Source organism: Podarcis tiliguerta, assembly GCF_965153285.1.
Source record: "Podarcis tiliguerta genome assembly, chromosome: 5".
NCBI lineage: Eukaryota > Metazoa > Chordata > Lepidosauria > Squamata > Lacertidae > Podarcis > Podarcis tiliguerta.
This window is the reverse complement of record NC_139538.1, coordinates 1632853-1651060: the sequence shown is the minus strand read 5'-3', so window position 1 is coordinate 1651060 and position 18208 is coordinate 1632853. Positions and strand designations below refer to the sequence as shown.

Below are 18208 nucleotides of genomic sequence, written 5' to 3'. Positions count from 1 at the left end.
CAATAAAGAGGGGGCCATGCTTGTAGGGAGGGGTTTTAAGGTTGGAAGAACGAGGGTGTTTGGGTCATCTGATCATCTGTCTTGCCCTTTTCCATGATTGTTTAGAAAATTCTTACAGCCGCTTTGTATATATACATATGTATCTGTATGTGTATATATGTGTGTGTGTTTGTGCATATATATATAGATAGATAGATAGATATAGATATATAGATATATATATACACTGTATGTGATAATGAGTACAAATTCCACATTCAGTACAGCTGCTGCTGCAAATAATCATAACTATACATTTTTAGCAACTTAATTGCAGTGATAAATCTCTGGAAAAAAATGCACATAAAATAAGCGAAAGCAAATTGCATGCAGGAGAAAAGTACATCAAGGTAGAATGCCAGGATAAAATATAATTATAATATAGGTCTAAAAAGAAAATTGCCAACAGAAAGAAAGCTCTCATGAGTCAAATTGGGAATTCACGAATTATTCTTTCAACCACCTTCTCTCTTTGCCCCCACCACACCCCACGGGTTGGACCAAATGACCCTTTGGGTCTCTTCCAATGCTACAGTTTTTAAAAATTCTATCTCATCACTGCATCCTCTCAGTTCCCACTTCAATAAAGCATTAAAATGTTCAACAGTTACATGCAAGAAAGATATTTGGGTGACCGGTGAGTCCTTTTGTATTTTGAGTGTGAACCTTCCCTTTTAACCTTGTGGTCGAAACCTTGAAATCTGTTTTTTCTCCTTTCCATGCAGAAACACCACCTACTGCAGCAAAGTCGCTTTCCCGCTGGAAGTCGTTGACAAAGACCCCGGTTCCTGCGTCAGCCAGGCCGTCAGGCCGGAAGAAGTCCTCATGTACCTGGACTACACGAACAAGAACCTCACCTGCCCGGACGTGGAAGGGTTTTATCCAGCTGGGACCAAGCCAAAGGTCTGGTGGTATATGGTAAGCTCTGAAGCCCGGGGCTGGAGGCTTCATTTTGCAGAGGGTTTTGATTGTATGCATTTGCAAGTTTATGAAGCTGCACAAGCGAATTGGCAAGGCGGCTGCAGCAATGGCTCGCTTCTGCAAAAGGGTCTGGGAGAATGTGATGCTACCAAGATGAAGGTCTATCAGGCCTGCACGTTGAGCATGCTGATTTATGGAAGTGAGTCATGGGCAACTCACAGCTTCCAGGAGTGACGCCTCAATGCCTTCCACATGGACTGTGTCATGAGGATTTTGGGAATCTGATGGCAGAGCAGAATTCCAAACAAACATTCCCAGCATGTTTGCACTTCTGTCTCAGTGACGTCTAGGTAAGGTAAAGGTAAAGGACCCCTGGATGGTTAAGTCCAGTCAAAGGTGACTATGGGGTTGCGGCGCTCATCTCGCTTTATTGGCCGAGGGAGCCGGTGTTTGTCCACAGACACCTTTCTGGGTCATGTGGCCAGCAGGACTAAACCGCTTGTGGCGCAACAGGACACCGTGATGGAAACCAGAGTGCACAGAAACGCCATCTACCTTCCCGCCATAGCGGTACCTATTTATCTACCTGCACTGGTGTGCTTTTGAACTGCTGGGTTGGCAGGAGCTGGGACAGAGCAGTGGGAGCTCACCCCGTTGCGGGGATTCGAACCGTCGACCTTCTGATTGGCAAGCCCAAAAGGCTCAGTGGTTTAGACCACAGCACCACCTGTGTCCCTACACAGCGACGTCTCGCTGACTTGATCACGTCCACAGAATGGAAGTTGGCAAGATCCTCAAGGACGTCCTCTATGGGGAGCTGGCACCAGACCCGTTGGCGGACGAAACATGCCCACAAACATGACCTGAAGGTTGGAAGCATCAACCTGCTAGGTGGGAATTCTCTGGCAGACCATCACAGTGCATGGAGACAGAAAGTCGGTTTGTGCCTCCGCAGCAGTGCCCAGAGGAGGAATGTCTATTCGGAGAAGCACAGAGAGAAGAAATGTCATCTGCATCAGCATAACTGCATGTCTTCTGTCCCAGCTGCAACAAAACATGTCTCTCCTATATCGGTCTCTACAGCCACAGCAGATGCTGCAATTTTCCAGTGGTTTGACTTCACTCCTTCATTGCCTCTTGAGACAGATGCCAACTCACAATCATAGGCAATTGAAGCCGTGCTCAAGTTACTTGTGATGTTGCTGGGCTGTTCACAGTACTGCTAAAAGCCATGTTTCGGTTTTGCTCCTCATCAGTGGTTCCCAAACCATTTTGGGCCACTGCCCCCTTGGTTACATAAACTCATTCCCAGAGCCCCTGACCCAGTAAGAATCATATAATTCTTATAGTGCTGGCAGGGACCACAAGAGTCATCTAGTTCAACTCCCGGCAAGGCAGGAATCCTTTAGCCCAACTTGGGACTCGAATCCACAACCCTGAGATTGAGTCTCATGCTCTATGGATGGAGCATTTTTCAGAATAGTGGTTTTCACAACCCACTAAGGAAGACAGAAACCCAACAGAACTCAAAGCAGAAACAATGAATTGCACATTTGTTCAAAATCCAATTAAAACTATTTCCTCTAAGTGAGTGAACAAAATTGAGGGCCTTGATCCTGTGATCCCAGGCGTTTACTAATAATTGGATATCTTGTGACAACTCGGAATCATACATACAAACATGTGTGACCCAAGGAAATTGGTTTGAAAGTGATAAGAGCAGTAAAACCTCAAATGCAAAGCGAGGAATGTGTTTCGCTCCAGGCTCTAGCCTGGTCAGTGCAAGTAAGCCATTCATGTCCTTGGAAGGGGCCACAACCCCTTTGTCCCCCAGCAGTTCTGCGAGGCAAGAAGCAAGTGATGTGCTTTCCCCCCCCTGCTACTTCCAGAGATGCCCCCCTGCTTTGTATCCTATTTTAGGGGCTCTCTAATAACCTTTGTGGATCACGAAACACATTCCAGGTTTTGCAATCCACTCTGGAGTTTGGGAGGGGTTCAAAACTGCATGCAGTTCTGCAGTTCCCTTATCTATTCCAAAACAGCCCTTGTCTGTAGCTCATTGAGTAGCAGAAGTGGATTAAAGCATGAAAAAAAGGAGAGAAAAATATATTCTTAAATGTGGATTAGGTGCAGAAGCCACTTATGTTTCAGAATTCTGCAGGTGGAATTTTGTTAGATGCAGTTTCGAATCCCGGCAAATTGAGAGCTTTGCTCATCCTTCGCTCTGTGGGTCAGCTTCTGAGGGGAGGGCATTCTCCCCACCCCCCTGCCCCGCCACCTCCTTGAGACCAAACACTCTTCACACTCAGATGCCCTCTCTGTGGAAATGCAATTCATGGCTCCAGCAGCGGAGCTGGAAGACTCCTGTCCCTTTGATCAATACCCCTTTTCTTCTGGGCTAAGAAGAATCGCCTTTATTTGGCTGCAGGAGCTACTCCATTAAAATTCAGATCCCGACCGTCAATTAGCAAAATGAAACCGAACCCTCTCTGGAAATAATTTTTTTGCAGATGGTAGATTGCTCGTCCCCGTTAATAAGACTTTGTCAGAAATGGTATATTGCCACTGTCTCCCCTTGCCATGTGGAGCTGGACGTGGTCTGGAAAGGAGCCACAGAGGAATAATCACTGCAAAATTGTGGATTGCCAACCTTCTGTGATCGGGAAGATGGTTCACCTGAGCTTTTCCCTTCCTCCCTTCTTGACTCCCTTCAAAGGAACCATAATAAGAGGTATGGCACATGAAGGAAGTGGCTTGGCTCAGCTGCCAAACACAGAAGCCTCGGATTTTTACCGCACAGCAACTCTGTTTCTGCCTCCCTGCCATCGTGCCATTTAAGAATATGTTGGGCACCTTGACAATTGACGCTTTCTCTTCTCTAGTCTCTTAACGCTAGAACTCCTGGACATGCAATGAAGCTGAACCTCAGAAGGCTCAGAGAAGGTGAAAGAAAACCCGTCACAGAGTGTGCAGTTAAACTGTGGAACTCCATCCTGCAGAAACGCAGTGTTGACGACCAACAAAAATGGCTTTGAAAGAGGATTTGACAAATTTGTGGATGAGTCTAAGGTTATTGAAGCCTACTGGCCCTGATGGATTTGCTCTGCCTCCACAGTTCTTCACAGTTCTCTGAATTTTGCAGTGCAGTGCTCCAACCAGAAATATATTTTAAAATGTTTTTGTGGGGGGGGGGGGAGGAAGGGTGTGTATGCAAAATTATACGGAAGTGCATGTTTGCCAAAATGCATTATACTACTTGCCAAAAAAACCCCCCACATGTTTAGAGCAATGTCCACCTAAATGCTCCAAACTTTAGTGAGGTCTTTTATTTTTTTCTAATTGCAAAAAAATTGCAATGTGAAGATGTGAGGAACGGAATCTAAGATTGGAAGAAGAGGAATGAAGAAGAAGAAGAAGAAGAGTTTGGATTTGATATCCCGCCTTTCACTCCCTTTAAGGAGTCTCAAAGCGGCTAACATTCTCCTTTCCCTTCCTCCCCCACAACAAACACTCTGTGAGGTGAGTGGGGCTGAGAGACTGTGACTGGCCCAAGGTCACCCAGCAGCTGCATGTGGAGGAGCGGAGACGCGAACCCGGTTACCCAGATTACGTGACTACCGCTCTTAACCACTACACCACACTGGCTCTCGAAAATAGATTCCTGTCCATTCCTATGTGCAGTGAAAAACCCACATGTGTGATTGTCACATCTGGTGATTCCCATCTGGAGTTGCAGATTAATTTTAGCGTGAGCCTTTTCCTGTTCTTGCTCCTTTCAAAAGGCAGAGAGAAATTCTCATAAAGTCACAATTACAGCGTATGCAAAGAACATAACAAGCATGAGAACATAAGGAGAGTCCTTCTGGATTTGTTTGATTATTTAATTGTTGTTAGCCGCCCTGAGCCCGGCTTCGGCTGGGGAGGGCGGGATATAAATAAAATTTATTATTATTATTATTATCAGACCCATGGCCCATCTAGTCCCAATCTTGCTGTGTCTGAATTGTTGGTTGTTGTTTAGTCGTTTAGTCGTGTCCACCTCTTCGTGACCCCCTGGACCAGAGCACGCCAGGCACTCCTGTCTTCCCCTGCCTCCCGCACTTTGGTCAAACATCTGGTTGGGTAACATCAGGAGAGGATCCTGAACTAGATGGACCATTGGCCTGATCCGTCACACTCTTCTTACATTCTTAGTTTTCGTAGTTTTGGTGGCAAAATGTTACAAATGGAGATGACAGCTTCTGAAATCGTGAGTTTCCGGCTAGGGGCTGCCCGGTCTTGAGCGAGTGCTGCTTCTGGGTCCTGGGTTCCAATCTTCCTCTTCTCGGAGGACGTCCATCTAGTGTGCTTAGCAGATGTGCCTCTTCTGCATGCAGAGGCTGTGAGTGAATGTGCCTTATCCCCATTTCCTGCAGAACTGCAAACTCATGGATAATTTCAACGAGCGATACCCCAGAGGCATCAACCTGACCTTTGGCTTCGTCCGTGAGGCGTACCAGGCTGACTACACCTGTGTCGTGAGCTACAAGGAGAACGGCCGGGATTTCAACCTCACACGGACTTTGAGGGTCAAGGTGGTAGGTAAGGAGAATCGGGGGACAAGGGGAGCCACGACATCAACTGAGCTATTATTGATGTGCATCTGGTTTCTAGCTCATAAAGCCCTGGATGACTCAGGCCCAAGCTATCACATTTCCCCATATGAACCTGCCTGGGCTCTGAGATCTTCGGGGGGAGAGCCCTTCTCTCAGCCCTGCCACCCTCACAGGGATGCTTGGTGAGAACATGATGAGAGGGCCTTCTTGGTGGTGGCAGCTCCCAGGCAGCTTTGGAACTCCCTGCCTAGGGAAGTTAATAATAATAATAATAAGTCTGGTGTCACCATATTCTAGTCTTATGCCTTTCATTTTAAAATACATGTCAATACAGGGCTTCTTAGTAGTAGTAGTAGTAGTAGTAATAATAATAATAATAATAATAATAATAATAATAATAATAATAATTTATTTATTTATACCCCGCCCATCTGGCTGGGTTTCTCCAGCCTCTCTGGGTGGCTTCCAATGGAATATTAAAATACAATAACCTATTAAACATTAAAAGCTTCCCTAAACAAGGCTGCCTTCAGATGTCTTCTGAAAATCTGGTAGTTGTTTTTCTCTTTGACATCTGATGGAAGAGCGTTCCACAGGGCGGGTGCCACCACCGAGAAGGCCCTCTGCCTGGTTCCCTGTAACTTCGCTTATCGCAATGGGGGAACTGCCAGAAGGCCCTCGGCGCTGGACCTCAGTTAGGCTGGTTCCCTCCTTGCTGTCCTCCCTTCTGACAGGCCTTTGGGAACTGACTTGTTTTGTCACCTGCCCATCCCATAGCTAAACCTAGATTGTAAATTCCTCAGGATAGGGACCCCCCCCCAGATCAAGGGAAGTCATAGTCCCACTCTATTCTGCCTTGGTCAGACCACACCCGGAGTCCAGTGTCCAGTTCTGGGTGCCACAATGTAAGAAGGATGTTGACAAGCTGGAATGCGTGCAAAGGAGGGCAACTGAGAAGATCAAGGGTCTGGAAACCAAGCCTGATGAGGAACGGTTGAAGGAGCTGGGTATGTTTCACCTGGAGAAGAGGAGACACACAGGAGATATAGCTAAAGAACTCTCCCATGGAAGATGGAGCAAATTTGTTTTCTCCTGCTCTGGAGAGGAGGCCTCGAACCCATGGCTTCAGGTTACGAGAAAGGAGAGTCCGGCTAAACATCGGGAAGAACTTTCTGATGGTAAGAGCTGTTCGACAATGGAACAAGCTCCCTCAGGAAGTTGTGGACTCTCATTCACTGGAGGGTTTTAAGCAGAGGTGGGACGGCCATGTGTCAGGGACTCTTTCGTTGTGATTACTGCAATTCAGGGGGTTGGTCTAGATGACACTTGGGGTCCCTTTCAGCTCTATAATTCTGTGATTCTAAAGCAACAGACCCAGTGACACCACTATCCGAATAAATACTGTCACTGGCAAGAACAAAGAAGAGGTGTTGTGGTTGCCCTGAGATTTCTTGCAAGAGCCACAGGAGGTTCTTTCAGGGCACCTCGAAAATGGCTTTTGGAAAAACAAGACAAAAGCAGAAAGCATTGCTTTAAAAAAAAGTTTCCTAAGAAAATAGCCCACATTTTGAGCTGCTGGGGTGGGATTTGTGTCCTGGTGTCCTCTCTTGGAAGCACCTTCTCCCTCCTCCGCTGCCCCCTCATCTCAAGAGTCCTTTGCTCTGTCACGAGGAGAGCAAGCTTGTCAAAACCATGTCATTACAAATCTCTGCTTCATCCAAGCCCTGAAGCATGACAGGATGCTTAAAAACACCTGCGCTTTGCAGAGGCTGCAATTTTTGGAGAGTGAGCCGGGCCAGGTTCGAAAACTTCCATGATAATGGAGGGAAAGCATTATGGGCTATATCTGGTGCGGCACTAACTTCTTCCACCACTGCAGGAATTTAAGCACTTTCCTCCCGCTTCCCAGATCTGTTCTGGAGGGTTCAGGGGAACCCCCAGAAGAGATTTGGGGGGGGGGGTGTACATGGTGGGGAGAGAAGGGGATGTTCCCATGCACAACCACCAATCCTTGCGCTGACGAGATATTTGGATATTTCATAGAATTGTAGAGTTGGAAGGAACCCGAGGGACAACGGCGGAGCTAGCCACTCAGGCCCCCGGAGCAGCACACATGCTGTGCACCCAGGGGGGTGATTGGCGCCCATTGGGGGCGATTGGCGTGGCAATTGGCACCCATTAGGGTGATTGGTGTGACGATCGGCGTCCAGGGGGGCGATCGGCATGATGATCAGCACCCAAAAGGGATTTTGTCGCCCCTCATGGATGCCACCCGGGACACACACACCCTTCCTATGCCCCTGCCAAGGGACACCTACCGTATTTTCCGCTCCATAAGACGCACGTTTTTCCTCCTAAAAAGTAAGGGGAAATCTCTGTGCGTCTTATGGAGCAAATGTGTGGTCCCTGGCAGCGGCGGAGCTGGGGACTTTGGTCCCTGAAGCAACGGGGCCTGGCACGTCGCTCGTGCAAGCATCCCCCGCCCGTGCGAGGGGGTGGGGAGAGGAGAGGCAGGGGGAGAGGGCTTCAGAGTTCCCTGCGTCCAAGGGGCTCTGTGACTTGCATGAGAGCAGCCAGGAGCCAGCGCGGAGGGGGATCGTTCTCCCTCGCGTGCTCTGTCAAATTGGGACAGGGAGCTTTTTTCTTGCTTTCTTCCTCTAAAAACTAGGTGCATTTTATGGTCAGGTGCTTCTTATAGAGCAAAAAATACGCTAGTTGAAGCCCCTGCAGTGCCTGAGTCGCAGCTGAAGAATCCAACCTCTGCTCAACAACTTCCGCGGAAGGAGAGTCCACCTCCTTCCAAGGGAATCCGTTCCACTGTGGAGCAGTTCTTGCCCTCAGAAAGTTCATTCAGATGTTGCAGGACGCTGGGAGACGTGAGCCTGCCTCAGGCAGTTCTTAAAGGCACACGTGTTTTCTGAGTTTCTGCCTGCCAGAGTCATTCATGTTGGGCTGATGTGTACCTCAGAGTGTACCTCAGATACAGCCCTGAGGCTCGAGGCTGGAGGGCCTAGCAATTGTTCCCTTGGGGCACAGAATCCAGCCTTTGCTCCAAGCAGTTTCTTCAAGGTCTACAGAAACTCAAGAAGTACAGTTTAATTTTCCCGCGAATAAACCCTTGCCAAACAAACTTTCCCCTTTGTTCCATCCCATTCTACGACTCAGACCCCAAACACTTGAGAAGCTGCCTCCTTCCCTATGGACCTTCTTGAGATTGATGGAAGGGGCACTCTTGGTAGCACTCAGAGGTTTGGGGTGAAGGTGCCCCAGGGGAGAGGGCTTTCTCTGTGGCAGCCCCAAATCTGTGGGACTTCCTCTCCACAGAGGTGCCTTCATTTGACAGCTTCCAGAAGATGCTGAAGATCTGACTTCTGACCATAGCTGTCAACCGTCCCTTATCTGGCGGGAAAGTCCCTTATCCCAGCGCTGTGTCCGGCTGTTGTCCCTTATTGATGATGTCCCGTAAATTTCCCAGGTTTCAAAGGAAGCAGCTCCTCTCCCTCCCTCCCTGCCGGCCAGGGAGGAGGGAGGCTCCAACTGTGTTGCTTGGCTGCGTTGCTCAGCCAGTAAGGAGTCTAAGAACGACTAGGGGGGTGAAGCTTGCATGCCTTGTGCCGATCAAATCGGCCGCGTTGCCTGGGGACTCGCCTTTGCTCAGCGCTTCCCAGCGGAGAGGTGACTGTGGTTTTCCTTGCTGCATCCCCTTTGCCGGGTTGCTGCGCTGTGGGAACCACCGCTTGAGGTTTTGTTTGGCTGCTGGCTGGGCTTTCTGCCTTTGGCTCGGAGGGGCTCAGAAGCTGAACATACCTGAGCATGAAAAATCCCTTATTTTGGCTGCTGATCCCTTAATTTTGAGGCTGCTGGTCCCTTATTTTTGAGGCTGCTGGTCCCTTATTTTCAAATCTGTAAGTTGACAGCTATGCTTCTAACACAGGAGCTGCATGTTTTCAGGACCCGCCATTTGCTTGCTTTATTTATTTTTTGATGCCGTAACCTTCCCTAGGCTGAAGGGCAAGTAAATAATCACGATCCTATTCTGTCGGCAGGGCCTCCAGACAAGGCAACGGTTCCGACGATCATCTCTCCAAATAGGCAAGTCGGTTATGAACTCACACCAGGTAAGGTCTGCCAGTAGCTGCCCGTCCTCTCAGTTCGAAATCTGCCAATTGAAATGTGTGTCTTCTGCATGTTTGAAACAAGGCGTTGACTGTGGAGAAGCTTTCAAATCGCTTCTGGCTTGACTGCGCAGCTTAGGAGGCTGCCTTGGACGGAGTCAGGCATTAGAACCGTAAAATGATTCTGCAGTTGATTCCACTCTGCAGAGTGGAAGGTGAAAAGAAGGTGGAGTCACCTTATTGGAGGAAGAACGCCAGCCGGGTGGTGTGGTCCCATGGTGTCAAACTCCTCAATGTGGCCCTGGGTGGACATGGCATTCACTCAGTGTGATCTGCCTTGTGGCTGCAGTCAGTGATTTCATCTCAGCTGAGGCGACAGTTCCCCAGCTGTGATTTCAGCTCGTGGAAGCTAGCTGGTGCTGCATAATAATAATAATAATAATAATAATAATAATAATAATAATTTATTATTTATACCCTACCCATCTGGCTGGGTTTCCCCAGCCACTCTGGGCAGCTTCCAACTGAATATTAAAAACAATACAGCGTCAGACATTAAAAACTTCCCTAAACAGGGCCGCCTTCAGTTGTCTTTTAGAAGTAAAATAGTTGTTTATTGCCTTGACATCTGCTGGGAGGGAGTTCCACAAGGCAGTGCCGCTACTGAGAAGGCCCTCTGCCTGGTTCCCTGTAACCTCACTTTTTGCCAGAAGGATCTCAGTGTCCGGGCTGAACGATGGGGGTGGAGATGTTCCTTCAGGTATACAGGACCAAGGCCGTTTAGGGCTTTCAAGGTCAGCACCAACACTTTGAATTGTGCTCGGAAATGTGCTGGGAGCCAATGAAGATTTTTCAGGACCGGTGTTATATGGTCTTGGCAACCACTCCCCGTAACCAGTCTAGCTGCTGCATTCTGGATTACAGTGGTACCTCTGTACTTAATTTACTTTGTACTTACTCTGTACTAAGTACTTAATTCGTTCCGGAGGTCTGTTCTTAACCTGAAACTGTTCTTAACCTGAAAAACCACTTTAGCTAATGGGGCCTCCTGCTGCTGCAGCGCCACCAGAGCATGATTTCTGTTCTCATCCTGAAGCAAAGTTCTTAACCCGAGGTACTATTTCTGGGTTAGCGGAGTCTGTAACCTGAAGTGAATGTAACCCGAGGTACCACTGTAATTCAGTTTCCAAGTCACCTTTAAAGGTAGCCCCATGTAGAGCGCATTGCAGTAGTCCAAGTGGGAGATAACCTAGCCTAGCATCCCAGCTTCATCACCAGTAAGGTGTAGTTGGGTTTGTTGAATTGTTTCTTTAAATCTAAAGGTTCATCATTGTTTCACCGGATGTGTATACCTTTAAGGGGCCAGAGCAAGGGCCAGAGTAAACTAACGAGATCCAGCTTTACAGCTGTGAGACATAGCAGGTGCTGCTGAGTTGCATTGATTAAGCTGTGTTGGGAATTGGCTGCAGTATATAAGGAGCAGCACCTAGCTCTGCCATTTACCCTGGGGATGGGTTGGTGGTTGGGTCGTGTTTGTTTGTAGATGTATTTGGTGTATAAGGAGTTTTTGTTTTTCTTATTAAAACCTTGTTTAAGTTATTTTTGAGTCCTTTACTTTTTCTAATGCATGGTCTCCCCAGCAAGCTCTCTGCAGCGTTACTACACTGCGAAAAGCCAACAGGGTTCCCATGAGGCAAGACACAGAGACAACAGCAAGAACCTTTATTGAACTGCATAACTGGGAAACAGGGGCAGAGCAACTGCTTACACCAGTGATGGCCAAACTTGGCCCTCCAGCTGTTTTGGGGCTACAACTCCCATCATCCCTAGCTAACAGGACCAGTGGTCAGGGATGATGGGAATTGTAGTCCCAAAACAGCTGGAGGGCCAAGATTGGCCACCACTGGCTTATATACACTCCTGAAATCCTGGGCCACTCCCACTCCCAACGTGATTGGCTGTCTAAACTTCCAAGCTGCGAATCAGGACTCAAGAGCTCAATGGGGCCAATGGCAGAGGCCCAAATCCTGAAATGTTCTGTGACTGGGCATCATGTATCGAATCAGAGCACAGGAGCTCAGAATCCTTAGTCCAGACGGACCCCTGAGGGTCCTGGAGTCCAGCCCCCTTGCAATGGAGGATGGAGCAACAAATCTAAATGTTACCTTTACACGGTGGGCTCATTTCTGCTCCCTAAAAGTGTAGGGATGTTGTGCGTAACAGGAGAGGATCTATTGATTACTAGTATCCTTCCTAACTTGCGCTAGCAAGCGTCTTCATATAGCAGAGTGCATTCGCCTATTACACAGCAGGAAGTTGGTTGCAGACTCATTAGACTCTCTTAAGATAATAAGTAATTCAGTCTGGCTTGCCCAGATTGGGATATGTTCTACTATCCCTGGTAAGACCCCTTTGATCCCTCCTAAAAGAATAAAGACACAACACTCTTATTCATAGGTGACAAAATGCATCTCTGGGTTATTTGTGGGGCATAGGAATTAGTTCATTTCCCCCCCCCCAAAAAAAAATATAGTCCGGCTCCCCACAAGGTCTGAGGGATGGTGGAGTGGCCTAATTTCGCCAAAACCAAAATTCTTACTTTTGGCATGAAAACTCGGAAGTCACTCTGGAATTTTGAGGGCCATTCTATTGAACATTGTTCAGCATTCAAGTATTTGGGTATCATTTTTCAGCATGGGCTTAGCTGGTCAGCTCACCTAAATACAACCATCCTGGCTGCCCGCAGAACCATCAAAGCCTTGGAGAAATTCTACTATGCAAAAGGCGGCCAGCTGGTTCCACCAATCAGAAAAGCATTTATCAGCAAAGTCCTCCCGATGTTATTGTATGGGGTTGAAATCTGGGGGTGGAATTTAAAAACACTACAACGGCTGGAGATTCTACAAAACTCTTTTGCACGGAAGATACTGGGTCTCCCCAAGGGCTCGGTTGCAGCACAGTTAAGAACAGAACTGGGCCTCCCCTCCATTGTTGCGAGAGCCCACATTAGAATTATTAGCTTTTATTGTAAATTAATCAATGCCCCAGATCCCCTACTAGCCAGGCAAGCCTTTTTAACGTGTTCTCAAAGCAATAAATGGTCCAAGGCCATGGTGACTATTACTGCACGCTACTCTCTCCCAAATCTTGACTCGCTGTCCTCTTGGGACAAACATAAAATCCGGGCCTGGATTCTTACAAGAGACGAGGCCATGGACCGGGCACAGTCCACCTCAGCTCGCCTCTCCATGTGGCTCCCTAAAGTGAAAGTGGTAAGATCACTTGCCAACTACTTGATAGACCTGACGGAGCCCAACTTGAGAAGAGCGTTTACTATGGCCCGCTTCCATTCTATACCCACGGCCTTCCTGCAGGGGATTTATTCTAAGACCCCTATTACCCAGCGTCTATGTCCATGCACAATGAATGAAGTAGAGGACTTCATACATTTCTTTTTCTACTGCCCTATTTATGAGCCAATAAGATCTAAGCTCCTCCTTTTGATCCCGTCCACCATTACATCTAAGGAAGACTGTTTGAAATCGCTTCTTGTGGACGCAAATCCCCAAATCTCACGTGGGGTGGCAATATTCATAGTGCAGGCTCTGAAACTCAGGGCTACTCTGACAGGGTAGCGTGCCCTAGACCTGGACCTGTTTTAATCTTTTTATTACTTTTAACTCAATATGCTGAGTCTGTTCTGGGGCCATTTTGTGCTTTATATATACCCGCATACTAGTTTTTGGGCGCTGGCTATTATATCTTTGCATTATTGTCTTCGGGTAACTTAAATGTCACTACGCCAGCCAAAACACCTGAATTTTGCTGGGTTGCTTGTCTCTAGTTTGTCTTTTTTCTTTTTTGTATTGTCTTATTTTGCTATGGCAGTTTGCTAATGCAATAAAGGTTTTGAAAGTTACACTCCTGAAATCCTGGGCCACTCCCACTCCCAACGTGATTGGCTGTCTAAACTTCCAAGCTGCGAATCAGGACTCAAGAGCTCAATGGGGCCAATGGCAGAGGCCCAAATCCTGAAATGTTCTGTGACTGGGCATCATGTATCGAATCAGAGCACAGGAGCTCAGAATCCTTAGTCCAGACGGACCCCTGAGGGTCCTGGAGTCCAGCCCCCTTGCAATGGAGGATGGAGCAACAAATCTAAATGTTACCTTTACACGGTGGGCTCATTTCTGCTCCCTAAAAGTGTAGGGATGTTGTGCGTAACAGGAGAGGATCTATTGATTACTAGTATCCTTCCTAACTTGCGCTAGCAAGCGTCTTCATATAGCAGAGTGCATTCGCCTATTACACAGCAGGAAGTTGGTTGCAGACTCATTAGACTCTCTTAAGATAATAAGTAATTCAGTCTGGCTTGCCCAGATTGGGATATGTTCTACTATCCCTGGTAAGACCCCTTTGATCCCTCCTAAAAGAATAAAGACACAACACTCTTATTCATAGGTGACAAAATGCATCTCTGGGTTATTTGTGGGGCATAGGAATTAGTTCATTTCCCCCCCCCCCAAAAAAAATATAGTCCGGCTCCCCACAAGGTCTGAGGGATGGTGGAGTGGCCTACGGCTGCAAAAGGTTGCTGACCCCTGATCTAGGGCAACCCAGGTCTGCTTCTACCCTGTGGCAGACAAATCCGCCCAGATCATTGGCCCAGTCCAGTTTGGGACCTGGGGTTTGTCCAGAGAGGACGCACACAGCCCTAATGGCTGCTATTGAATGCTCTTCGTATTAGTGCATTGAACACGGTTGTTCTTAACCTTGCGCGTGCCAGGAGAAGCACTCGAGATCCGTTGCGAGGTCCAGTTCACGTTCCTGAAGGACTCTCCGCAAGAGGTCTGGTGGATGGTGGACGGGAAGAGCCCAGAGGACGTCGCTGACCTGAAGTTCAACATCACACTGATGTGAGTGCAAAGGATTTCCCTGTTGTCTGAAACGGGGAGACAGTTTAGTCCAGGGCGAAGGGGGAGATGGGAATCCTTCGCAGGGGCTGGGGGAAGCACAATGGAGACGTCTGTATGGTGGGGGGTGGAGGGGGGGGGCTTGGGCAAATATCAGTGGCTTGCTATAAAAGAGGGGCTGTATACGAAGACCCTCTTTTTCCCTCAGCTGCATCTTAAAGACCTCTTTCCTTTCAGTACTTGTGTGTGTGTCTTGCTATTTAATTGTATTTATTATTATTACTATTAATTATATTTAAATACTGCCCTATACCCGCAGGTCTCAGGGCAGTTCACAGGATAAAATCAGAATATAAAACCATTATCAAAATAAAAGCAGCAGCAACCCAGTGACCCCTTTTTGTTCCCGTTTGAGAAAATCCTAAGAAATTGATTGCAGGGCGGGTGAAACCCCCCATGGATAAATATTAAGTTCCCGTAGACGGAGTCGGATCACAGGCCCATCTGTTTGTTTGTTTGTTTGTTTGTTTGTTTGTTTGTTTCATTTATATCCCACCCTTTTCTCAGCCCCCACCCCGCAATTCACGCCATTCTGAATTTTGTGATACAGTAGGACGACTAGAAATAGATCTACAAATGTGTTTGTTAGGAGGGAATGCGTGTGCATAAAAGTGTATAGGTAAGCGAATGCATCATGTCAATAATAATAATAATAATAGTAATAGTAATAGTAATATTGGTTGGACAGTGTTCTCGAAGCTACCAGCATGAGTTTGACCAAACTGCGGGAGGCAGTGGAAGACAGGAGTGCCTGGCGTGCTCTGGTCCAGGGGGTCACCAAGAGTCGGACACGACTAAACGACTAAACAAACAAACAAACAAACAAACAAACAATAATAATATACTACTAATGATGATGATGTTTGGAGCAATGTCCACTAAAATGCTTTGAACTTTAGTGTGGTCTTTTTTAAAAAAAAAATATGCAAAATAATTGCAAGCCTACGTGAAGATGTGAGGAATGGAATCTAAGATTGGAAAAAGAGGAATGAAAATAGATTGCTGTCAATCCTTATGTACAGTGAAAAACCCACATGTGTGATTGTCACATCTGGTGATTCCCATCTGGAGTTGCAGATTAATTTTAGCGTGAGCCTTTTCCTGTTCTTGCTCATTTCAAAAGGCAGAGAGAAATTCTCATAAAGTCACAATTACAGCGTATGCAAAGAACATAACAAGCATGAGAACATAAGGAGAGTCCTTCTGGATCAGACCCATGGCCCATCTAGTCTGAATAGACACCCCCAGTGGGAACCCCCCCCCCCAACAGGATTCAGGCCCCAGAGCCCTCTCCCCTCCTGAGGTTTCCGGAAACTTGGATTCAGAAGTGTTGCTGCTTGCGACTGTAAAGGCAGAGCAGAGCCACCTTGGCTACTTGCCACCCATAACTCCTCTCCTCCTCCATGAATTTGTTTCATCCTCTTTTAAAGCCATCCAAATTGGCAGCCACCGCTTTGTCCGGTGGGAGGGAGTTCCACAGATTAACCATGTACTGCATGGAGAAAGGCTGGCGTTTCTCTGGAAAGGGCTCTTGTGCCGGGTTTCCTGCTTGCAGCTTCCTACTGGGGCATCTTCGTGGCCCCAATGGGAACAGGACGCTGGGCCAGATGGTCCCCCTTGTTGGAAAATGCCCTAGGGGTGCCTGCAAGCCGCCGGAACTCTGAGCATCCTCCGGGATGTGCAGCTCTGGAAAAAGCATCTCCCTTCTCTTCCGGTGCGCTTCTAGTGACATACATCATAATGATATGTGCACACTAAGCTTCTGGCAGAACACAGCAAGAAGCGTGAGACATTGCAGAGCTAATCTACTATTTATTTACACACTATGTACAGACAAAAGCAAAAGTACAGAGCTAGTGTGGTGTAGTGGTGAAGAGCGTAATCTGGGGAACTGGGTCCGATTCCCCGCTCCTCTACATGCAGCTGCTGGGTGACCTTGGGCCAGTCACACTTCTCTGAAGTCTCTCAGCCCCACTCACCTCACGGAGTGTTTGTTGTGGGGGAGGAAGGGAAAGGAGAATGTTAGCTGCTTTGAGACTCCTTAGGGTAGTGATAAAGCGGGATATCAAATCCAAACTCCTTCTCCTCCTCCTCCTCCTCCTCCTCCTCCTCCTCCTCCTCCTCCTCCTCTTCTTCTTCTTCTTCTTCTTCTTCTTCTTCTTCTTCTTCCTCTTCTTCTTCTTCTTCTTCTTCCTCTTCCTCTTCCTCTTCTTCTTCCTCTTCCTCTTCCTCTTCTTCTTCCTCTTCTTCTTCCTCTTCTTCTTCTAGCTTCCATTCTCTCCAGCTCCGAGAGAACAGGCACAAGTACTGTATTTTTCACTCCATAAGATGCCCTTTTCCCCTCCTAAAAAGTAAGGGGAAATGTGTGTGCATCTTATGGACTCCTGCCTGACTCTGTATGGAGTCTGTGTGTTATCCATGTAGTGATTAGATGGCTGAGTGAGAGCTGTATCCCTCATGCAAGCCAGTACCTCTTTAGTGTTAGTTTGCAGTAGCTGTTAGAAATAAAAGAAGCTATGCTTCACAGCTTTCTTCCGTGTTGTTTGTACTCTGCTGAGTTTGGTGCTCACAATGGACAGTTGTGGGTCCAGTTCACTTAGACCTGCTTTCCAGGAGTGGAAGGTCTCTGGAAGTGCTCCAGGTCGCCTAGTCCAGTTGGGGCAGAACTCATTGTTGAGCCCGGTCATTGGCATCGGCTCAAAGGCCTACTGACAGTCCCTTGGCATCTCAGAGAGCGTCTGAGCTCAGCCCTCTCATCTTCTTTACCCTTGGCCTTTCCCCAGGGAGATCCCCTCCAGCCTTGGTGAGATGACCATTGTGAAGACTCTGGTCGTGCCCAAGGTCACAGAGAGGGACCTGAAGCGAAACTACACCTGCTGCGCGCACAACCTGAAGGGGACTGTTCACCAGGAGGCCATGGTGAAGATGAAAGGTAAGGGCCTTCTTGGTGGCTGCTCCCTTCCTAGAGGGGCCAGACAGGCTCCTTCCCTGTTTCCCTCCTTGTTTCCTTTTCCTTCCAGCAAAGACTTTCTTTATCCCATCAGAACTGGCTTTCGACAGCACTGCGCTGTTTTTATGACCTGCATTTTAATAGCTTTGGTGTGTGGTTTTTTTAAAAAATATTATTTAATTTTTGTGGAGTGGATGCAAAAGAAAATAAAATAGCAGTGAAAGGATTGTGGAGGAGATAAAAGTATGATGCAGCATAGAAGGGTAACTACACACAACCTAACACAAACCAGTAGAAACATCCACATTCCCAGTCTTGCAGAGCACATGAGAAAAACCAGTAGCTAGCGAACTAGAAAGGCCCATCGCTGAAATCTGAAAAAAGGTGTTTGTTTATTTCTAGCAAGTGAATGGGGGGGGCTAAAATGGGGGTAACAGCACCATGGAAGAAGGGTGGGAAGTCATCTTTTAAATTGTGTCTTAAATTTGATGTTCATTTCTTTTTTAAAAACCTTGAAATTCAATAAAAATTACTTGGACAAAAAAGAATTCCCTTAGAGCAGTGGTGTCCAAACTTTTTTCAAAGAGGGCCAGATTTGATGAAGTGAAGGGCTGT

General features: G+C 47.4%; 1 protein-coding gene across 6 annotated transcripts in view; it reads left to right on the top strand.

The window, feature by feature from the left end:
* Positions 1–18208, top strand: part of IL1RAP (interleukin 1 receptor accessory protein) — a 94087-nt gene that overhangs the window by 39204 nt on the left and 36675 nt on the right. For all 6 annotated transcript variants that reach the window (XM_083442136.1, XM_083442137.1, XM_083442138.1 and 3 more), the window contains 5 exons: positions 765–957; positions 5376–5541; positions 9602–9673; positions 14457–14586; positions 17427–17575. In XM_083442136.1, coding sequence (XP_083298262.1) covers positions 765–957; positions 5376–5541; positions 9602–9673; positions 14457–14586; positions 17427–17575 — 710 coding nt within the window. The remainder of the gene's footprint in view (positions 1–764; positions 958–5375; positions 5542–9601; positions 9674–14456; positions 14587–17426; positions 17576–18208) is intronic.